This window comes from Crinia signifera, chromosome 6 (assembly GCF_055691185.1).
Source record: "Crinia signifera chromosome 6, ASM5569118v1, whole genome shotgun sequence".
Taxonomy (NCBI): Eukaryota; Metazoa; Chordata; class Amphibia; order Anura; family Myobatrachidae; genus Crinia; species Crinia signifera.
In genome coordinates this window covers 125,349,289-125,374,120 of record NC_139222.1, presented here as the reverse complement: position 1 = coordinate 125,374,120, position 24,832 = coordinate 125,349,289, and the positions used below count along the sequence as shown (strand labels likewise).

The following is a 24,832-nucleotide window of genomic DNA, read 5'->3' as shown; positions in this document are numbered from 1 at the left end:
TGCTAGAAGTCGTATCTTCAGGCTACAAATTAGAGTTCATCAAGCTGCCGGGAGATTGGATGGAGGAATCACCTGTCCCAAAGAGCTGGGAAGAAAGATCGGCTCTATTCAGCAGTCTACAAGTTATGATAGACCAGGGTGTGGTAAAGAAAGTACTAAAGCAACAGGAAAACCAGGGCTGGCACTCAAGGTTCTTCGTAGTAAAAAAAACCTCAGGGGGGTTCAGAACGATACTAGATCTGAGAAGGCTGAATACGTTTGTTCATACAAAAAAATTCAAAATGGAGTCGATCAGAACCATTCTTCCCGATATAGAAAAAGGAGCATATTTGACTACAATAGTCTTAAAAGATGCATACCTGCATATTCCGATATTTATAGGACACCAATAATATTTGAGGTTCAGAGTAAGAGGAAATACTTACCAGTTCATGACTGCCATTCGGCCTATCAACGTCGCCAAGAACCTTCACGAAAGTACTGGTGGTGCTGGTGGGCAACTTAAGAATACAAGAGGTATCGATATGGCCGTACTTAGACGATCTCCTCATCATGGCACAGTCAGAGATACAGGCAGGTCAGCACACAAGACTGGTTCTGGAGTACCTCAAGACACATGGTTGGCTGATAAACTATCAAGAGTCATCTCATACCTTTGCAAAAAGAAAAATATCTAGGAATGATCTCAGATACGAGTTCCATGAGAGTAAAACTGACAGAAGACAGATGTTAGAGATTGATAAAAGAAGTAAGAAACCTGCTAGGAAAAAAGGTGAGCCATGCGGAAGAATGCATGCGAGTACTAGGCCTCATGTCGGCAACAATAGAGGCTATACCGTGGGCAAGGTTTCATATGCGGTCACTACAAGGCTGCTTGCTAGGACAATGGGATGGAAACAAAAGAAACGAAAAGCAAAAGATTTGCTTATCAAAAGAGGCGAAAGCGGATCTCAGATGGTGGAACATCGGAGAGAGATTGAGTCGAGGGAAATCATTTGCAGTTGCAGCACAGATTATGGTGACCACGGATGCCAGCAAAACAGGCTGGGGGGCCGTGTGTGAACAACTGATGGTGGAAGGAGAATGGAATATAGAGATGAGACATAGTCATTCCAATATAAGAGAAATGAGGGCGGTTTTGATGGCATGTCAAAAATTTCAGAGGATTTTGTTAAACAAAGAGGTTGTGATGAGGTCGGACAACCAGTCAGTGGTGACTTACTTGAACAAGCAGGGTGGGACAAGGAGCAAAACCCTAATGATGGAGGCAGCAAGGGTGCTGCAATGGGCGGAGTATCACGTTGGAAGTCTCAAGGCTGTCTTCATCGCAGGCAGAGAAAATCAGTTAGCCGACACTCTGGGCGGTATTCAATGAGCCTGATTCGCCAGGTTTTTATGGTGAATTTGTGCTGTTTGGCGAATTTCTGACTAAAACGGTGAATCACCCTATTCAATGACCAGTTGGCGAATACATTTGAAGGTTTTGGTCACCATGATTCACCGAGCAGCAATCGCTATCTTTTTATGGTGAAGTGGAATGTGAACTTTTAAAATAAAGTGTTCTGTTTTTTACATTTGGTGTCAAAAAATCAGGAATTTTCTTCTGAGGAGGGGCATGCTATTTTTATTCATGTGCTGTAAGCACATGAATATATATTTAATTTTAAAAATAATATTTTTTTTTTTATTTTTTTTTTACACAGCAGCCAGCAGGTGGCGCCAGAGCGGAGCCGCTCATTACATATTCATATATTCACTGCACGATCATTACGATCCTGTGTAGTGAATATACGCTTGCCTGCTGGGACCCCCGGGGGGGCAGCCTGTGCTGCCTGGCACCCGGGGAGCACACCTAACCCCCCACAAAGGTCTGGGCTAGGCAGAGAGACTACCATCTCTCTGCCTGGCACCGTCCTGAGGCTCCCTGCGGCAATCGCCGCAGGAGCTCATATTCGCCTGTCAGGGGCAGCGAGCCCCTGACACGTTGAATACCGGAGCCCGCTGGCTCCGGAACGTGGCGAATGTGCAGCGAATCCTAAAAAGGATTCGCTGCACCTCGCAGGGTATTCACATTGAATACCGCCCTCTGAGCAGAAGCAGGATAGCCCCAGGAGAATGGGAGCTTTCACCGTAAGTGTTTGCAACAATTGTGAGGAAGTGGGGCCTTCCACAAGTGGACTTAATGGCAACAGAAAAGAATGCAAAAGTGCCTTGCTACATTTCCAGACATTGGGAACCAAGGTCGTGGAAGACAGATGCACTGATGGAAACATGGGAGGTGAATCTAGCGTATATTTTCCCACCTTTTCCAATCATTCACATGTTACTGAACAAGATAAGCAGAGAGAAAACCATGGTAATTGCTATTCTACCATACTGGCCAAGGAGATCATGGTTTGCGAAATTAATGTGAATGGTCGATAGAGGAGCCATGGATACTACCAGATCGCAAGGATCTAATACAACAAGGTCGTTACTACCAAAGACAGCCAGACAACTGGAGGTTAACGGCCTGGTTACTGAAACCTGGACATTGAAAAGAAAGTTTTCTGAGAAAGTAGTGAGTACCTTATTAAAGGCCAGAAAATATTCAACATCAAGTACATATTATAGGACATGGAGGAAGTATGTACACTTCTGCAAATCGGGGGGCAAGAATAAGAGGAAAATAAATACAATTCTGGAGTTTCTTCAAGCAGGATTGGAGAAGAACCTGTCAGCTAGCTCTCTGAGAGTGCAAATATCGGCACTTAGTGCGATGCTAGATATGAAAATTGCAGACAACCGATATGTACAAAGGTTTGTACAGGCAATTAAAAGAATTAGACCGGTATTCCATAATCCCCTGGCTCCATGAGACCTCAATATAGTACTAAACGCACTTACAGAAGCACCGTTTGAACCCCTAGAGAACGTATCTTTAAAATTCCTTACGATTAAGGTGGTATTTTTGGTAGCAATTACCTCGGCATGAAGGGTCTCAGAATTACAGGCCTTGTGGGCAGAAGAGTCTTTCCTCAACTTTTTTGAAGATAGGGCAGTGTTGAGGACGAATCCCCATTTCCTGCCAAAAGTGGTCTCAAAATTCCATATAAACCAGGAGATAGTCCTGCCATCCTTCTGCAAGAACCCGACAAATTCTAAAGAGGCAAGGATCCATAATTTGGATGTGAGCAGAGCACTGAAGATTTATATAAAGAGGTCAGAATCCTGGAGGAAGTCTAAGAAACTGTTTGTACTCACAGAAGGTACAAAAAAGGGACTAGGAGCGACAAAAATAACTATATCCAGATGGATAAGAACATGTATATGCGAAGCTTATAAGGTTAGAAAATTGGAACCACCAGTAGGGTTAAAAGCCCATTCGACAAAAACTTTAGCAGCGTCTTGGGCAGAAAAAGGGGCAGTGTCTTTGGAAGAAGTATGTAAAGCAGCGTGCTGGTCATCGGTGCATACATTCACCAGGAACTATAGGGTGGACGTAGTAGCTGCTGAAGACGCTAAACTCAGAAGGAAAATCCTTAGTGCAGTAATTTAAAAATAAAAAAAAGAAGATGGTCTTATACCATGGATGGGGTGAATTAACCTGTATCCTTTTCATTTATGTTATTGATACCCGCCCAGTGGAGTTACTGCTAGGGTAGACCCAGAAGTATGCTGCCATGGGGAGGTAGAGGAAAGTACAGATTATTACCTGCTAATAGGCTTTCCTCTACTCCACCATGGCAGCCGCTTTTCCCAGCCCTGAGTATAGGCTGGGAAAAACTGGGTAAAGGGTTGAGTGGTTATTGAGTTATTATGTATATTTGGGTACTTGTGTAGTTTCACGGCGCCAGCTTCGCTCGCCCACGCTGCGGGCTCGGTGGCTCGCTACGCTCGCCATGCTATCTACAATCAACTCCATGCCAACGTGGATAGTGGGGGTATGAACTATCCACATTGGCATGGAGTTAAGTTACTTTATTTTAGATAGTTTGGCGAGCGTACCCAACCGGGAAGTAGCACGGCGCCATGCTGGCGCAGTGAAACTACACAAGAATGTATCTTTGTTATAAAGCTTTAAAAATGAAAGACACAGAGCCTATTGGGGGCGGTCCTTATATAGGGGCAGTGTCTTTTTTGTTCCTTTCAGATATCTACCCAAGGGGGCGGAAACCCAAAAGTATGCTGCCATGGTGGAGTAGAGGAAAGCCTATTAGCAGGTAATAATCTGTACTTTCGACATCTACATCATCTACATAGTTGCTAGCCAATAATCCATGAGTGTTCATTCCAAGGTTGTTTTCACCTCTGCAGAACTGTAACGCATGATGCATATTAATTTATTATTTATTATCAGTTTCTTATATAGCGCATACATATTCCGCAGCGCTTTAAAGAGTATAGTTGAACATTCACATCAGTACCTGACCCAGTGGAGCTTACAATCTATATTCCCTACCACATGTACACGCGCACACAGACATTCTAGGGTTAATTTGTTAGGAGCCAATTAACCTACCAGTATATTTTTGGATTGTGGGAGGAAACCAGAGTACTCGAAGGAAACCCACGCAAATACGGGGAGAATATACAAACTCTGCACAGTTAGAGTCACTGGATTAGCTTTGCACAATATTTGGGTACTGCAAATGTGTTTCACCCAGAGTAATCTTGATCTTGCTGGTTACTGCTGTAAAGCAAGCAGTCATTCAGAATCTGCTTATCCAGTTTCGGCATCCTTAGATCAAAGAATAATGACCATCTGGATGGAAGGTAATTCATATTTAGTGCTCAAAAGCATATAAAGGTATGTACAGTATTAAAATTACAGTAAAAGTAATTTTAATACTGTACACACCTTTATATTCTTTAGAGCATTAAATATATGTTCATTTGTATATACTGTATATCCTTCTTTTTACCCCCTAATTTTCACCCTTGCAACGTATTGTGCTTTTCCATAAGTGATAAAGGGAAGAAACAAAGGGAATTTTAAGAAATTAAATCAAAGTGAAGTTTTATGTAAGAAATTAATATTTTTTTCTTTCTGTGCACCCGCCTAATACAACCTATTTTCTTGTATGTAAATCTGTGTTTTGGTTGTTCAGTGCTGCACCCCAGCAGATACAATTAAAAACTGCAGAATATTAGGCCTTAACAAAGAGGCAGAAATAATTTGTGTGCAGATAGTAATTCAGACAAGTTATTTTGAGCTACGTTAGGTTCTTGTTAGTGTAAACATGGAATTCAGCCCATCTCTTTCAGGACCAGCTTGATGACTTACAAGTCTTTGACCCATGCAGTATCTTTTTTTATTTTAAGCTGAAAACCTATGTGAAAAGAGGCCACAAGAGTACAGTTTTCCCTCTTCCTCTAGTGTGCTGCCTTTTTCCCCTAAGCAGAAAACACCTAAAAATAATTTATTTTAATTGTATGGCTTGTGATAAGATGATGTCTGGCTTCTAGATCAAATACTTGTGTCAAGATTGTGAGGAACAGCCTGTGGCTAAACCCACTCAGTCTGATGTATTACAAGAGATTACTTTTGTGTCCAAGGGAGAGTTTCTAGTATCCTAAGTTGTGTTCACACGTGGTGATTTATCTAAGCGCTTTTGACTACGGTGCGTACACACGGGGTAGATATATTGCTCAGCAATATATTGCTCAGTGTCTCCTTTTCATCAGCGACCAGAGATGGTCGCTGATAAAAGGGAACCTCTGCCGGCGGTGCCGCAGAGGTAATCAGCTGGTCACAGGAGCAAGCTCCTACGACCAGCTATTAGAACGGGGCTGAAAACGGGAGCCCGCACCCAGCGATTTATCGCCGGGGCACACTCCCATCACTGGCAATATGGTCGCCAGCGACCATATTCCCAGCAATATCACCCCCTATCGCAGCCGTGTGTACACGGCTTTGGAATGTGTCCCTGCATCGCCCCGTGTGTACACAGCGTGCAATAGTGATGCGTGGCCCTGCAGCGTCGCTATCTGCCTGGCCGAATAGACACTAGAATATTCTTGCTAGACTTGCAGTGTCTATTCGGCTATATGCACAAGCTGCTGCTGGGGATAGCTGGGAGATTTGAAACAAAATTGCATAGTCAAAATCTCCCAGCCAAAGCACATGTGTACACCCCTTTAAAGCTTTAAGAGGTCTAGGTCACAAGCTAATCTTAATTATGAAGTTTCTTCAGAATATTTATAAGAGGAGGTGGAAGAGATCTCTGGTAAAGAATCGGAGATTATAGAGGACAGTAGATGGTTTAATTTGGATCCGGTAGAGATCATGCTCAAAAATATTCAAAAGATTGAATTAGAAGGATATGATGGATCCTTTGGAGGAGCAAAATCTCTTGTTTGAGGGTCTTTCCCAGAAAGAGAGAAGTTTTCCTGTCCACAAAGTTGTGAAGGATCTGATCTCTAAAGGTGCCCATACACTAGTAAGATGTATCTTCAGATCTGGCTGGTTGGAACAAAAACATGGTTATGGATGAGTGACAGTTTGCCAGTTTTCCAGCATTTCCAAGCAAATAGTCAACTGTCATTTGCTTTTATCCATAACCATGTTTTTGTTCCAACCAGACAGATCTGCAGATAAATCTGCGTGTGTATGGCCACCTTAAGGAGTGGACAAATCTAGACCATACAAGGAAAGCTTTCCAAAGTAAAGAGGATGTGATGTGCCCCATTAAAGATGAGCAGCTTTTGAATTGGTGTTTAGCACCCAAGGTAGATGCTGCAGTGGCAGAGATCACATCCAGAACAACTATTCCTTTAGAGGACAGAGCTTCATTTAAAGACACTATTGACAGCAAAGTAGAAAATTCCCTTTAGAAATCACATCAATCAGCATCAATGTACTGTAGCTATGGCTTCAGTGTCTAGAGCTCTAAAACTCTGGAGTGCAGAATTACATACAGACCTAGAGAAAAAAATCTTTAAACAATATCTTTTGAGAATACTAGAAATCATGTAAAAGGCAGTTGAGTGAAATTAATATCCACCGTGTTCTCACATTGGCTTATTCTTCAACTTTTTTTGTTCTTGTTTGTCTCAGATCCACCATTCCTGAAATGTTGTCCCTTATTCCTTTTGGAAAGATTTATACAAGAACCAGCAATAGACCCAATCTGAGCTATTCTGTTTTCAAAATACTGATGCCATCACTAAACATTATATATCTTCATGGCCTTTCTCCTCTACCTCCTTTTCACATTTTCTTGTGTACAATGTAAACAAAAAATGTGTGAAGTCTGATGTTCACTTCCAGGTTTTCGTCTGGTACGCAAGTTTTGGGTCTGTTCTCATGGTAAAGAATCCTGCTGTGCAGTCCCGGCGTGTGGAACGCACACTTCCGGGTATTACTGGAATGCAGAACTTCCAGATCGCGGCGGGATGACGCACTTCCGGTTCCGGTCCACATGACCGGGAGTCGGAATTTGGCGCCGTCTTCTGCCTATTTAAGCATCTCCAGCCACGGAGTACAGCATGCTTCTGAGGAAGGACCAAAAGGTCTGAAATGCATTGAGCAGCTGTACCCGTCGTTGTAGAAAACAGCATCTTGTCCTGATCATGGGAGCCACCGTCCATCCTGGTATCCAGTGGCTGTTTGAATCGGCACCTTCCAGCGGCACTACTACAGGAGTGGTTGGTGAGATCCATCCCCATTTGTTATCACCGGCTGGTGATTATATGCTTTTTACCCTTATACTTTTGTGAGTTTGTAGAGTGAATAAAATTGTTCCCCCCTGTACACAAAGGTGTTTTGCACTATCTTCTTTTCTTTGCCAGATTTACAGAGAGTGCATGGACTGAGTTAATTTTTTTGGGTCCTAGAACATCTCTTTAAAAACAAGAGCGGAATCGATATGACTCTGTCCTCAAACTAGTGTAAGTTTGATCTTACATATGCTCCGCTGGACTTAGCGCTCAAGACATTGATTTTCCTTTTTTTCGAGACCTGTATAAGTGATAACACTCCACACTGGGGCAACTTTGTTTAAAAAACATACATACAGTACACATCCGAGACTCCTCTATTAAGAAAGTAACAAGAATATACAAAATAAATTGAACTATCAATCTACGAATTGTATGATAGTGTGAGATCTGACAATTTTGCGGAAAAATTTATATGACAGTGGTAAAAAAGTAAAATAAGAATACACACTCTCACTGTGTCTGAATTAAAGTATATTGGTTATAAAATAATAATAAAAGTACATTAAAGACACATAGAGAAGGGTGGTGTATATAATTATCTATTTGTACTTGCACAAATATACAAAAAACACACAGGGACATCGTATCCCTGCAAATTAAGGATTTAATGAGGCAGTGGTCCGACATGGTTTTCATACACTTCTTCCAATTTCTTTATCTTTCTCACATCTGTCGCTAACGTTTTAATATTTTACCTTTTTATTAGCAAAATCATTAAAAGTTATATTTTATAATTATCAAAAAAGGATGTCTTAGTGCACCCAGCAATACTTTATTTTCTTGTGTGGTTGTGTAATCTTCCAAGATTGTTGTTACAACAGTTTATTGTTTTCTGTTAAGAATGGTGTGTTTGCCTCACCACTTTTATCTTAGTTTCCCCCTCTCAAGTATGTCTAACTTCCTTTGGGCACAGTTTTACCTAGACTGGGCTGTGCGAGGAGGCATAGAGGGGAAGAGCCAGCACACCCTGTTTGAAGTTTCATGTGCACAGGCTTCTTTGGACCCCATCTATACCCCATTGTAAGTGAATAACCAGTATCCCTTATGTATTATGGTTTTTCGGGTGTGAACCCACAGCCATGACCGCTGTTTAGAACAGCCACAGCGAGTCCTACTCTGACTGTTGTTTATGCTTGAGGGCTGATACCTGCAGAGCTAGATGTTCACCTATAATTGCCACGTTTGTTGGGTGCGAATGAAGTCCGCCCCAGCTCTGGTGCCACCAGGTCTTGTGAGTGACAAGGTATTAGCAATCCTACATACACAGTACGAGGAGAACTAACTGAAGGCCCTAACCAGAAAAATCAATAGGAACTAAACATCGGCTTGCCGTAGATATCTAATGCTGCTAAATGCTCCAGCGACCTAGTCGCGAGACCATAGGCGACCGAGCCGCATACACAAGAAAAATCCACACCAAAAAGCACACTACAAATGGAACGGACAGCACAAAAAACACTGAGAAATGCTAGGAAGGGTTTAAAAACCCTAATGGCCCCAAGTAAGGTAAAGTGCAGAACTGTGGCTCTATCTGGTAGCACCAGAGGGGTAACAAACAAATGACCGGGCTAAAAATGGCAGAAATGATAATACCAAAAAAATTAGGAAAGATACCAGGCCTCCAGGTGGAGAACTTACTGCACCAGTATACAGATGGAGCCCCTCTCATTCATTGCCGGTGCTCGCCAGAACGTCCCTGCTGGCATTAGTCAGTCGGCTGGGCAGCGGGACCCTGCCCATCTCCACTTCAGGGAGAAGGGCAGGGTTAGGGGGTGTTCAGGGAGGCGTTGGGGACTGAGGAAGCGGTGGACGGCAGCGGGGAGCTACTTTGGAACGGGGCGTGCAAGCATGAGAGGGGCTCCATCTGAAGTACAGCTGGGCTGGATAGAAGTTTCTAGGAGACTGGACAGCAGGAACCTGAAAGATGCAGGGAGCAGGCAGGCAGCTCTAGACGGAAGCTATCACCGGCATGGCAATCCAGGACAGCCTCCCTTTAAAAGGATAAACCTGCCCAATCATGAGGAGAGATGCCTGCCAGTCCACTATCCAAATCTCCAGAGCTGCGGCTGGGCACGCTAGCCTGCGTCCTCTGGTGCCTAGCAACCGCTGAGCAGGGGAAGTGACTACCACCGGCGTCCCCAGTAAGCCGGGCAACTGCAGGAGCAGCCAGCGAAAGCTATGCCCGGCCACGACGTACCTCGGCATCCCTGGTTGCTGAGCAATCAGCCCAGGAGACGCCAGCACAGGGGGAGCGCGAGACCGGATGTCGCTGAAGCCATCGGCACTGCAGCGCACGCCCCCTGCGTGCTACATTATGAATTCCAAGAAAAGGATTGCAGGATATTTGAAAGAAAGTGTAAGCCAGTCTCAAGACAGTGTTTAGTTATTTACAGGCCCATGGATGGGTAGTAAATATGGAAAAGCTCTTCTACCAGCTCAAAGTATCCAATTTCTAGGTATTTGCATGGATGCAAAGGAGTTCAGGATTTCTCTCTCAAGAGAAAGATGTCTAAAACTTCAGAAGCTATCTCAAACTGCGAATGACAGAATGGATTACTCTGGAACAAGGTCTTTGGTCGTTGGGGATGATGTCACCAGCAAGTTAACCATGGTAAACTTGAGTATGGAAACTGGAAAATCTTTAGCTTGGTGGGCCTAAGGTCTAGCGTTCAGAATGATGTTACTAGATCTTCCCCAGTTTCTGGTTATGACAACAGATGAGGTGTATCTGGATGTGGAGCACACATGACTCAAGTGATCAACTCAAAGAAAATGGTCTCAAATGGAAAGTCTGATGTCCTCCATTGCCAGGGAAACCAAAACGGTTTGAGAGGGATGTGTTTTTTTCAAAACTATAATAAGTAAAACACATCTTCGAGTCTTCTCGGACAACAATACAGTGGTGGCATACTTGGTTAGTCAAGGTGGTACCAAGAGCGGACAGTTGATAGCCATTATGAAGAAAATAATTTACTGGGCAGAGAAAAATCTAACATCAGTAGTTAATGTTCCAGGGAAGGACAATCATCTTGACTATTTTCTATGCAGAAAATAAATTCTCCCCGGCAAATAAGAATTGAATCAAAAATTTTTTCAGAAGATTGTAAACAAATTTGGAATCCCAGAAGTGCATATGATGGCGACTCACATCAACAACAAAGTGAAGAAATTTAACTCAAGTTATTATCTTTCTAAAGCCATAGCCACGGATGCCTTGCCAGTCTGGTGGAGGTTCCTCTTGCGGTACATATTTCTCCCTTTCCCTCTAAAAGGCTGAGCAGGTAGATGTGATTGCAATACTCCCCTGTTGGCCAAGAAAACCTTGGTTCACAACGATCTATGGAGGTACAAGAACTCTTGACTCTACCGATTTGTCACTACCTTTGCATGCCAATTTTTGGCATCTGTGCAGGAGCATTTCTGCGCGCGGCACATTTCTGTGCAGATGCTGGGTGCCAGTGGGCATGGCGAACTACATGGAGAAGATAGAGAGCCCACCTTGAGTAGGTTAGGGGTCTAGAGGGGGGCGCTTGGCAGGAGTGGCTTCCCAGCAGCTGCTATAGACAGGTTAGTTACTCCTGTATATATAATGAGAGGAAAAGGAAAGAGGTAGCAGCGCTTAAACAGTTAAAAAATTGGAAAATTGGATGATCTTTACAATAGTTTTACTTCAATAAAGACAAAAATATAAAAACAAATAGAATAGCACATTTGAAAGTGCAGCATAAATAGTAAACATAGAATAAAATGCGATTCGAATTTCCACACTATAACAGTACTGGGGAGAGTCTGTTCCTAGTATGCCCAGATTAGTTACTGCTCCCAATTGGGTAGAAGGGTTAGGTGTTTGGAATGTCCTTATGTCCAAGTGATCGGCTCAAGATGGCACAAATTACTGGAATCCACTGGAGTTGGTCTGAGGACGGTAGAGTAAGCACCCTTGGATGTCCAGATGATGGTTTTTTTGGGGGGAAAGCGGTGATCCAAAGGGTTTTTGATGTCCCAATGCGGTTTAGAAAGGAGAGATGGACTCCTCTGCTGGGCTGGTTCAAACTGCAATCCAAAATGTATGGTGGAAAATGGGCCACAGCACGACTGACTAATTTCGCTGGTCCTGCCAGCTTTATCAAAGGTAACTACATGTTCGCCATCCTGCTCGCACCTGGCAGTGATGGCATGGAGCGGTGGCTGGGGGCACAACCCATGGGAACGGCAAGCATTTCATGGGTGTTCCCATTCAAATGAGCCAGTGATGTGCATGTGAGGGGCAGGCAGCTGACATCAGCGAATGTCAGCTGCCCTCCTGCTTCCCGCATAGGGTGCTTGCAGATCTGAGATACCCGAGGCGTCTCAGATCTGGGAGCACTGGAGAAATCATTCGATGGTCGCCGACCATCGAATGATTTCTGTCCCGCACCCAAGGCTGCGAATGGATGATTATGCAAATCATCCATTAGTAGATGTGCTGGGAATGGCGGCGTGTGAGAGGGGGGGGGGGGGGTGGCCATTCCTGGGGGCAACGTTTAGGCCACATGCAACGCTGCAAAATTTGTGTGGACCAGAATAAGGTCCTAAGTGTTTTGTTGAATCGAAAAATTGAGGCCACCTATTAAGTCATTGGTAGCACCTTGAGACTTACTATACTAAATGATACATCTTACAAGAGTAAGAAGAAGAGTATCACACCCAGGATTTGGTTGGAGCAGTTAAGCTATACCTTGAGAGGTCGCAGCGTTTCAGAAAATCCATAAGTCTGTTCATCATCCCAGAGGGTGTTAGAAAAGGTCTGGCCCCTACTAAAACTTTAGCTAGATGGATTAAGCAGATCTTATGTGCTTTTGAAGCACATATGATAATTTGTTAGACTGCGGCATGACCTGCATACGATCAGGTGGTATGTAGGTCGTCCTGATGTATGGCCAGCTTAAGTCCCTATCTGCTCCTACCTCCAATCTTTGTCCTCACATCTCCCCCTGTCCATATCCAGGAAGTTTGATATGTATCATTTTGGTTTAATTTTCTGTTCAGGAGTACTGTAATTTGGTCCATCATGTGGCCTCTAGTGGTCACTGTCAGTATTTTACCTAAAAAAAAAGGTGGAGTATTCAACCTTTTATACAGTGTATATATAGATATACAAATATCACTGCATCATATTTTATATATATATATATATATATATATATATATATATATATATATATATATATTAAAATCAGCTTTTTGCTAATAGGTCTAATTGATTATGGACACAGACACTGCTGTGTGTGGCAATGGTTCACTCATTGTTTAACACCATTTTTTGGGACTGTGCCTCATTTTCCTGCTAAAAAGCTTAAACTGTGACAATACATTTATTTTGCATATTCTAGGTGGTTTGTGATGAGAATGGATCTAGAGGCTATGGTTTTGTTCACTTTGAGACACAGGAAGCTGCCAACCGTGCAATACAAACTATGAATGGGATGCTACTCAATGATCGAAAAGTGTGAGTACTTTCAATGTATACAATATTGTATCGATCTGCACTATATTGCGTTAAGTTTTACATTCATAAATTGTTTCAGAAAAAAAAAAAACATTTTTTTGCTGTTGAATTGTCTTATAGGAAGACCATCAAAAAAATCTTAACATTACCAATAACTACTAGTACATGCACAAAACTAGTACTACCTGTAGCTAAGCTAGTTCTTAGTTTTGCATTAAACATATATGACTTTTTTTAATCTGTTCCCAAAATGCTTGCTACTAAAAGCACCAGACTAAAGGCTGTATTGAGTGTATAATATCCGAGCCATACAATACGAAGAATAGTTACTCTAAACTGTTTCCTGACCAAGAGAACATTGAGTTCTAGAGTGTGGAACAGTCCATGTGACTACAGTGATAATGGTGTGTTGTTGCTTATTACACTATTATGATTAGCATGTGACAGCGTAATTATAATAGTGTAAAAATATTCTCAGTTTAGTTGGTTTCCAAGTAGAATTTTATGTTCTAATTACACTATCTGAAACACTCCTATCATAGCATAAAGTATTCTTAAATAACACTACAGTCAAGCTGTTTTTATCTTGTTCTGTTCTTAGATTTGTTGGCCATTTTAAATCACGGAGAGAGAGAGAAGTGGAATATGGAGCAAAAGTGATGGAATTTACCAATGTTTACATTAAGAATTTTGGTGACGATATGGATGATGTAAGACTAAAGGAAATATTTTCCACCTTTGGTATGTAGCACCCAATGTCACATCTCTACTTGACGACTTTGAAACTAGGCTAGAACTACGCCTCCAATGAGAATGGTCTTAAATTTAAGGGATACATTTAGTCATTTAATTTCTTGTGTTTAATGTAATTGTTTTAATGTAGTTTTGTGTTTACTTCCCTATTCCTCTCCCTGCATTAACCTAAATTCTACATTTGATCATAATTTGCATGTTAAGAGACCATTCTCAAACAGTCCGATTAATAAATCCATTGTTTGGGAGGCTATAAAGTAAAACTCTAATTTAATGCACATATGCGATACTGATTTTGTTATGCGCACACACAAGTTTTCTACATCGCCTTCAGATACACATTACTCTATGTACATAATATTTCTAGATAGGACTGTTAGGAGGCATATCCTCTGTTTAAAAAAAAAATCCATTATAATAAGTACATGTAGCAGAATGCACATAGATTGTAAGCTTGCAGCAGAAGTCTGTCTGTTGTTACCCAGTTTTATTACTGTCTACTATTGTAAAGCGCAATGGAATCTGCTGCGCTATATAAAACTGTAAATAAATAAAATGAGATGAGAAATGTGTGGGTGGGAATAGAATTTTACTCCGATGCATGGGTTAATCCTTATTTAGGCAGAAAAAGAAACTGCAGGGATGAAGTGTCTCATTCTATTCCTTGACTTTTCCCTGTCTCTCGATCTGAGCAAAGCAGAGGTTACGCTAGTGCAGAGCATGACTCCTTGGTAGCTTACCTCTTATGAATTAGTGCATGAGAAATAGCAATTTATTTATTTATTTACAGTTTCTTATATAGTGCAGCAGATTCTGTTGCGCTTTACAATAGTAGACCATGATAAAACAAACTGGGTAACAACAGACAGACTTGGAGGTAGGAAGGCCCTGCTGCAAGCTTAGAATCTATAGGGATATAGGAGGGAAACACAAGGACAGGCACCAGTAATAGCATAGCAGTCCCACCAAGTTACAAGTCCAGAAGGGAAGCTAAATAATGCATAAGTGCCTCAGAGGGTTATGCGTGTAGAACTTAAATATGATAGGCTAGCCTGAAGAGGTGAGTTTTCAAGGAACACTTGAAAGTTTGGAGGCTAGCGGAGAGTCTTATTGTGCGTGGAAGGGCATTCCATAGGATGAGAGCAGCCCGATGGAAGTCCTGTAATAGTGAATGGGAGCTAGTGATCCGTACAGAAGAGAGACGCAAATCTTTTGCATAGCGGAGTGGTCGAGATGGGAGATATTTTGTGATAAGTAAGGATATATTTGCTGGTGCAGTATGGTTAATAGATTTATATGCGAGTAGAAGTGTTTTATATTGAATACGGTAAGATATAGGCAACCAATGGAGGGACTGGCAGAGCGGATCAGCAGACGATGAGCGTCTTGCAAGGAAGATCAGCCTAGCAGCAGCATTTAAAATGGATTGCAGTGGTGAGAGTATCGATGCGGGATATAGTTGCACATGCTTTCAGTCTGCTGCATTACCAAGTGCTACAACAGTCTGTAATATGGCATGAAAAAAATAGAAAAGAAGGTCTCCATTCACTGGCACTAAGAGTATATGGAAGTCACTTTCCTTAAGGAAGGACGTATTATTATAATCAATAATTCAGTGTAGAGGTCCAAAATCCCTTTTTAAAAGGCATTTGTATCAAGCTCCTGGAGTTTATAGAACTGGTGTATAGTCAGTTCTATTTAGGAATGTACAAGATAAAATCTCACCAAATTGCAATGCCTTGAAAAGACCCAAGAATTGAGATGAAACACGTTAGGAAAAGGATTAATGGACTGGAGGGTGTAAGATAAACATTACCAATAGGAGGAGTCAGAGTACCAGCGAGCCTTCACATTTCTATATAGAACTGAGTAGACACCAGTTCTTTTCTGTGGAGCACCCAAAAGTACTACGCAGTCATATTGATGATTCAGCTCCCCTCGCTTTTCAGTTACAGCACCAAGAGTTACAGGAGCCTTAATGAGACCTTTTATAATACGTGAATAGAAAACCCTACCCCCTTCTTTTTTTAATTAGAATTTTCCTTCAAAATTGTATCAAATAATGGTATAAAGGCTTAGGTGATTATATTTCTGAATCTATAGTGTATTACTCTTAATGCTGGGTACACGCTGGCCAATGTATTCAGGGCACATCCTGTGTACCCCTATTATGTCTATGGAAGATATAGTGTAGACATATTGCATTTTCACTAACGATGTCTTAGCAGGTATATTGGTGTATCATGCTGTGTGCACGGGAAGCTTTCCCGTGTGCTTGATGCAGAGGCAGCCATGACTGATAGCACTACTGGGTCGGGCACATGTTAATGCCTTCCCAGTTGGGAAGTCAGGGGTAGATTTAGTAAGCTCGGTGAAGTGATGAAGTATTTGGTTTTTATCAACAATCAATCAGCTCCTACCTGTCATTTTTCAAACCAAGTCTGTAACTTCGCAGTGATTGGCAAGTGATAAAAACCAGACACTTTATCACTTAACCGAGCTTAATAAATCTGCCCTTCAGACACAATATATCGGGCCTACGATCGGTAAATTTATACGCACTTTCCAAACAACTCGTCAATTGGACTAGTGTTGGCCTGCAATCAGACAGCCTAGTATGTATCTAGCATTAGTAATAATTAAGATTTTCATTATTATTCTCTTGTGTAAAAGAAAAACATAATGGCTTGTGTGAGAATTTTCAGCATTAATATATTGTTCCTAGGAAGCACTTTAAGTGTAAAAGTAATGATGGACGAAAGTGGGCGCTCACGAGGATTTGGTTTCGTCAACTATGGAAATCATGAAGAAGCACAGAAAGTAAGAATTCCCTTGTAATCTTTGTAACTTTTGAGATTTAAATTTGTAATATTAAATGGTTGATAGGGCAGGCTTTGGATTTCTACTTGGAACAAATACCATACTGAAATAGAAATGTGTAGTTAAAGATATATAAAACATGAAGGGTAAAGCACCTTGTTTAATAATCATTGCTTCTACTGAAGCATTGTTAAAAAGTACAGTAGTTACATTTTTCTATTTTGTAATGGTTACAACCAAACACCCAGAACCTTGGTATGCCTTTTGTACAGAAGTACAATTTTATTTTTAGGCAACTATTATACAGTCCTGGAAATTATTGTACAAGTGTGGCAATATACAAGGGGGATTTGACATATAAAATTAAAATTTAAAGTGGTGAAATGACATCAGTGGCCCTACACATGTGTAATCTGCAGTTTTAGCTCTTTGCAAGACCGTAGCATAACTCTATGCAAGTGGCTCTGGAATCAAGCATTTTGCAAAATAGCAAAGTTCCGATCTGTTCAATATTGATCCAAAAATGTATGTTTGCTTTTTTATAATGTACACTAATGTCCAAAAAGTACCTTTTACTTGTTTTTGAACAGGCAGTTGCTGAAATGAATGGCAAGGAAATAAATGGGCGTATGGTTTATGTAGGAAGGGCTCAGAAAAGGATAGAACGTCAAAGTGAACTGAAACGCAGATTTGAACAGATCAAGCAGGAGCGAATTAGTAGATATCAGGTACAAGAATTGTGATACGGTGTATAAAAGTCAGTGTATTTTGTCAAAACTACAGATTGGAGGACAGACATGTCAGAACATTCTAAAAAGCATGTGTTATCGAACTGTTTGTATATTAGTTACAGCTGATCAAATTAATTGGGTTCAAATATTTTTGTGTTTTTGATGTGGAATACAATAACTATTTTTACCAAGTTATCTTTTAAATTACTTCCATGCCTTGCAAATGTTGAATTCCCTGGTATTAATACAGCTATTTGTACCATGTGATAGACATTCTGTATGTGTACAGTATACTTCTTAACACTGTACTTGCACTTCTAAACTGATTAGCTCGTCTGACTGCTGCCTCTGAGTACTCTTTCAAAGCTGTGTTCTATTCTTTATAGACCAAAAAACGGCTGTAATCCATTTAATATCTGAAACAGATATTTAAAATGATAAACATTTATTTTGTATTCTGTTTTTTTTTAAAAAGCTGCCGATTTTGATAAACATTCATAAAGTACATCTCCTACCACACCCCTCTTATTGCTACCCCTGCTTGTTTACAAAGTATTTACTATTTTTTTAAAAATCTTTTTATGAAAAGTTTTCATTTAACATCCAATATAACATATAAGCAATTATATTATTTTGTCACGAATTTCAAAATCAAAGGAAAAAATCTCTTCAAGATATTCACGTGAGGACATGTTTCAGTTTTATATAAAATGAAAATTGAAACCAAGTATAAATTAGAACCAGGTATAAGTAGGGAATATGGTGTAGTGGCCGATTTAGCGTCTTTATAAGCAAGGCATTCCCTAAACATCATGTCTCATCTATCGATTATAGACTATTAGCCATTATATCCGAGACAAATTTAAACAAAGTAAAAATATATCTAAACTTATAGCTACACATATTTCCCTCTCCTTTCAGTCTACGTGCATGTTTTGTGAGGGGGAAGAGATGGGGGGGGGGGAATTCCAGACATTAAGGGGAGTTGTCATTAATGTGTTGAAATGCCAATAACTGAAGACAATCAGTACAGGCATAGGTACTCTTTACCTAGAACGGCGCCAGCGATTGAAATCGCGGTCGTCGGGGGTAAAAATCGCAGGCATCGCGGGTAAATCGGGATGGCCGCGATGCCCGCGATGACCGCGATTTTCCCATAGGGAACAATGTTAAAAAGGCAGATTGACCGCGATTTGACTGTTAAATGCCTCAATGGACCCGATTTGGCCCTAGGAATCAATGTTAAATGGGCCACAGAGGCCAAATAAGCACAATTAACCCTTAAATGTCCCCCCCAATTTTTAACGCCACCCCACGATCCACGCGAACCCGAAGCGTGGCGAGCGCAGCGAGCCCGCGAGGGGCGGCGGTACGCGTCCTCCGACCTTTTCATGCCCTACTATCCACTAGGGCGTGGAGTGAGAATATAATAGTGTGGCGAGCGCAGCGAGCCACCGAGCCCGAAGCGTGGCGAGGGGACGCGGATACCTTCACAGTTATACGCGTCCCCTCGCGGGCTTCACAGGTGTCCGTGGCGACGCCGACACCTGTGAAGGCCGCGAGGGGACGCGTCTACCTGTGAAGGTATCCGCGTCCCCTCGCGGGGCTCGCTGCGCTCGCCACGCTTCGGGCTCGGTGGCTCGCTGCGCTCGCCACACTATTATATTCTCACTTCACGCCCTAGTGGATAGTAGGGCATGAAAAGGTCGGAGGACGCGTACCGCCGCCCCTCGCGGGCTCGCTGCGCTCGCCACGCTTTGGGTTTGCGTGGATCGTGGGGTGGCGTTAAAAATTGGGGGGGGACATTTAAGGGTTAATGGGCTCTGTGGCCCATTTAACATTGATTTCTATGGCCAAATCGGGTCCATTGAGCCATTTAACAGTAAAATCGGGTCCATCGCGCCTTTTAACATTGATTCCTATGGGAAATCGGGAGCATCGCGTCGCGGGCATCGCGGGTACATTTATGGCCGGCCGCGACGCGACCGACACGATTTCCATGTTTAACATGGGTTTCAATGGGAAATCGCGGGCATCGCGTCGGTCGCGTCGCGGCCACACATAAATGTACCCGCGATGCCCGCGACGGGCGCCGTTCTAGGTAAAGAGTACCCAGGCATATTTTCCAGCGTTCAAACGTATTGAGGTTCGGTTAGACTAGCAGGCCTATACTAGATTGGCCAGCTGTGGTACTCAGGGGATGTCCATGTTTAAAGTGACATGTTGGTTGATATAGTAGATAAATATACATTTTCGTGCTACTGTAATTGTTGTTATTAGGAGGGGGATAGCATTAGTGTCTATCGCCTCTACCGGCCATTGTTGAAAGGAAAGTCCCATACAAGCTGAGGGGAACATTGACCACTTAACTGATAGCATTCTGTTGATAAAGTCGATAGTTTTGCACCAAAATATTTTTAACTTGAAGCAATCCCACATGCAGTGAGCCAAGTCAGCTTTAGAGAAGCCACACTTGTAGCAATGTCCCAGCTCTTCCGTAACCAAGTACTTGCGTTGGTGGGGCGTGATGTACGCTCTGTGAACAGTTCGGATGTATACCTCTTGGAGGTACGCAGATTTTAGAGATTTCATCGAGGACAATTGTAATTGTTTAATCTGTTTAATACTTTGAATATGAGGCAAGTCAGCATGCCACCTTTCGACCAAACCAGTCCAGTGTACAGTGTTAGAGAAAAGTTTGTCAATAAGTAATTTGTATAGGCAGCTCAATCTTTATTTTTTTAGAAGTGATCTATATATCAAAAGTGTATCTATTGTGTTTATCTGAGATGGACTTAACCATGATATAATTTTGAGGACAGTGGTTCTGGTGTGGCTTGAAAAGTGTCTCGCCTGGTAGTACATAAACAAGTGCGACATTTCTAAATTGTATATCTTAACCAGTTCTAAAAAGGAAAGTGGATGGCCTCCTGGATCAAACATCTTACTAGCCAAATCTAGACCTTTTTCTCTCCAGATGTTGAAACATGAGTCCAAAATGGAGGGAGGAAAAGCTGGGTTTCCCCAAAGGGGCATATAAGAACTCTTATGAGGGTTCGATTGAAGTATATGATTAATTCGGATCCATGCTCGGTAAGTATCCCTGAACTAGATGTGATCACTGATCTCCGGCGGAATAGCTCCAGGCCCCATTTGCAGTAGCGCTCCTGGTGCATAGGGATGGAAAACATCTCTCTCCAGTACCTGAGTAGTATAAATAGATTTATTTAAAAGCCAGTCTCCTATGTATCTAAAATGTATGGAAAAAGAATATGCATTTGCAGATCAGGATACCCCAGACCTCCATCTGATGTTTGAGCCTTAAGTTTATTTTTTGCTATTCGTGGGCGCTTGCCCTTCCATAGGAATTTGGCAAATATGGACTCTAACTTTATTATATCTGTTTTTTTCTCAAAGAGATAAGTATCATCTGCATGCAGTATAGGATTTTTGGTAAGATTATTGACCTAATAATTGCCATCCTACCTATCAGAGAAATAGGGAGGTCTCTTCAAGCCTCGAGTATTGTTGTAATATGAGAGATGATTGGAGAGTAATTTAATGAATACAATCGAGAAAGATCATTGCTAATTTGAATGCCTAAATACTTGAAGTGAGACCGACAAATAGGGATTGGAGAATCTAATGAGTGTAATAATTGCGTGTGGATTTCGATGAGGTGCAACAGAGCCGACAATGAGTGAGTTGGGTTGGATAAGATTAAAGTATCATCTGCAAATAATGCTACGGTCTTAATAGTGAGCCCTTGGATTAGAGGTGATGTTCTAATTGCTATAGCAAGGGGTTCAACAGCGATCGCTAATAGGATAGGGGAAAGGGGGCAGCCTTGTCCCTTGGAATGGGGATGACATCAGCCCATTACAAGCTATGCTGTACATCGGTGTTGAATATAAAGTCCAAATTACGTTGATGAACCCTGGGGGAAAACCAAAGTTCTGCAAAGATTGAAACAAATGTGGCCAAAGAACCATGTCAAATGCTTTCTCGGCATCCAGGGTTAGGACCAAATTATCCAGACCCCTGTCCACCGAGAGAGCATGAATCTGCTGTATAGCTGCTAGTAGCCTTCTCATATTGGTCACTGAGTGATGCCCAGAGATGAACCCCGTTTGGTCTGTGCTAATGATGTTTGGAAGAATATCTTTTAATCTTTCGGCTGATATTTTTGTGAAAAGTTTATATTCTATATTCAAAAGTGAAATAGGCCTATATGACCCAGGTAAATTAAGGTTGTGGCCTTTTTTGGGGAGAACATTAATAAGAGCATCTGAAAAGTATGCTGGGAGTGATCCCCGCTCCACTATGGAATTAAAGCTAGCAGCCAACGGCCCAGCTTTTAAGGGCTCCATAGGTTTGAAAAATTTGTTTGAGTAGCCATCAGGCCCAGGAACCTTGGCTGGCTTAAGCTTCCCAATGGCCCACCGCACCTCATGCTCAGATATAGGGGACACTAGATCCCTTGACATACCCACTGGTACTTGAGGGAATGGTAAGGAGTTCCAGTAAACATGTGAGGGATTTTGTGAGAGATTTGCCGACTCTGCTGCAGCTCCCACCGACTCGCCCAGTGGAAGGTCCGGCATGGAATAAAGCTTCTCATAGTAATGCTTTAATGCCTCTGCGATCTGAGAATCCAATTTTGTCAATGTGCCATCCTCCAAGTATAGGGGCTGGACAGAAGAACGCTGTCTAGATCCTTGCAGCAAGTTAGTGAGCATTTTTCCAATTTTTATTGCCGAATTTATAGAATTTTGAATTAACATTAAACAGATATTTCTCTCCCATAGCATTGAGGTATTCATTGCTATGCAGTTGAGCGTTTTGATATGTAATCTTGTTTTGCAGGTTGGGGAATTGTTTACATTTCTGGAAGGCAGCTGTCAATTCAGCTTGCAGTGTTATATATTGTTTGTTTATTTTATTTTTTTTATTTCGAAGTGAAGGAAATAATTTCACCCCGTAAAACGGCTTTCGCCGCTTGTCAATATATCATAGGTTATTTTTTCTCATATTCGTCATTCTCTGTTTGAGGGGCTCAGCTATAAGGATATGTTCGATCCTTGACCATGAATTATGTGTTAGGGATAAGCATGTAAAGTCCCTTTCTGTCGGATTATGAATTCTCCAGGCATCCACCAAATTCAGGGCTTTGGCCAAGTAAGGGACTCCTATTTTTGGTAGGTTGTAGGCACCACTAGACTTAATCTAATATTATAGAAGAGATCAGGCTTAAATCCCCAAATATTATTAAAGTTGAAGGGTCAAAAGTGTAAAGTTACAAATAGTTAGGTTAACATTGTCAAACAGGACATTTATAAGGAGAATTCTACCGCCGGGATCAGAGAACTCTGATAAGACCTGAACATTTAGAGCCTTTTTAGCCAAAGTAACCACCCCGCAGGATTTAGAATTTAGATGAGAAGATCCTAATACAACCCAGTTCAACATATGGAGTTTCTTTACCTCTGAAAGCATTAGGTGAGACTCTTGGAGACAGATAATATCAATCTCTTGTTTATTCAAATAAGTTAGGAGTTTTCTCCTTTTAGCGGGAGTATGGATGCCTCTGATATTTACAGATCCAATTTTAAGTGACATTGCATAACACGTATAAAGTAGACGACCAGCTGGTCATTATCCTGTTCATGTCTGGAGTGGGGGGAATTGGGAAAAAACACAGGGAGCAAAGTAGACAAATAAAGACATACATTCTAATAATTAAATGAGCAGTAAAATAAAAGTTGAAAGTGAACTTCCAGTAAACCGCAGACATGCAATCCCTAAAGGGACAGCATATCTTGGGTACTATTTCTAGAAACGGAAACCAATGACCCGGCAAGCTTCGTCCAGCCGCCAAAGCCCTTCAAACGAGGAATATTTATACCTATCAACATATATACTCGTGGGACATCTATCTTCTCAGAGACAGTCAAGGTGACAACAACATTTCACTGGATCGGCCGTCTATGTCTATCCCCGAGAAGTGAGCAAAAAAGTAAACCAAGAATAATGAGTAAGAAGAAAACCAATAATCTTTGAACAGTCAGTAATCAAACCTGTCACCCTAAATTGGAGAGAACTTATGTCTCTCATTAGGAACCTCTCTGTGTGACACCGCATATACATGCTAAACATTGAAGGACTCAGCACTTCATTATTTTAGGATTGTCATCCATTTGGAGATTCAGCCACATCGGAGATGTCATCCTCTCTAAACCAGATTCTTCAGCAGCAAGAAAATCTTCCGCCTCTTTAGCAGAGCCGAAGTCCTTTTAGCTCGTGCCCGGAAAAATTCTCAGGCAGGCTGGGAACATTAAAAAGAATTTGCGGTTCTCTTTAGCTAATGTCAAGCAAATGGGTGAGCATAAGCGCCTTGATTTGGACAATCGAAAAATCTTGGAATATGCGCAGGACATGACCGTCCCATTTAATGGGATTTACTTTGCTCGATGCATTCAACAAAACTTGGCGGTGTAAATAATTTAGCACTTTAAAAATTACAAGTCTTGGACGTGCCTGCTTCTGAGGGTTAATGCACCCCATTCTGTGCACTCTTGATCGCTATACAGTATCTGCACATTGTGTTTTCACATCCAGTAAGGAAGGGAGGATATTTCGAACAAAATGCTCCAGTCGTGGCCCTTTTAAGGACTCAGGTAATCCTGTTATCCTGAGGTTTTTTCACCTGGCCCTATTTTCTACATTTTCTAGCCCCTTGCTTAATTATTTATTTTCCTTTTCCAATTTATTAACAGCTTTCTTAAGAGCGGCAATGTCCTCCATATTGTTACCAATATGAACTTCAGCTGTTTCTAGCCACGCTGTTAGACCGCTTAGCTGTGAGGTAATATCAATCATGGCTCTCTGCAGTAGGGGCTGAATCGCTGCTTGGATAAGCGCTGTTAAGTCTTTATGAGACTAGGGAGGCATACCTGTACGGACACCTATGTCCTCAACGAGTGAGCAGTTCTTAGTTATAGTTTTTTAGCTGACGGGGTGTCAGCGTCCGGCGCCATGTTGTGCTCTCCTTTTCTTTTGTCCTGTCTGCTGTAGCGGCGCGGGAGGGGGGGGGTTTAGTCGACGATGGAGGTCCCAGGAACTTGTCCATGTCAGCGTGAGGGCGGCAGGGTGACCAAGACCGGTTTCTGCGTGTCGATGTCGACTTGAAATGTTAGTGGGCTGAGGCGGGTGGCGGAGCGATGTGGAGAAGCTGCTCACCTCTCCATGCCGGAACCGGAAGTCTAACGCCTTCATTTTACAGGCATAACATGTTTAGAAATAACTTAATTTGAGTCATTAGCAGCACAATTTCCAA

The 24,832-nt window shown here is 41.9% G+C and overlaps 1 protein-coding gene across 2 annotated transcripts in view; it reads left to right on the top strand.

Annotated features, from left to right (window-relative positions):
- The window catches only part of LOC146008105 (embryonic polyadenylate-binding protein), a 155,314-nt gene that overhangs the window by 65,146 nt on the left and 65,336 nt on the right, over positions 1 to 24,832 (top strand). For both annotated transcript variants that reach the window (XM_083147041.1, XM_083147042.1), the window contains exons 4-7: positions 13,077 to 13,192; positions 13,794 to 13,933; positions 16,671 to 16,765; positions 17,356 to 17,493. In XM_083147041.1, coding sequence (XP_083003167.1) covers positions 13,077 to 13,192; positions 13,794 to 13,933; positions 16,671 to 16,765; positions 17,356 to 17,493 — 489 coding nt within the window. The remainder of the gene's footprint in view (positions 1 to 13,076; positions 13,193 to 13,793; positions 13,934 to 16,670; positions 16,766 to 17,355; positions 17,494 to 24,832) is intronic.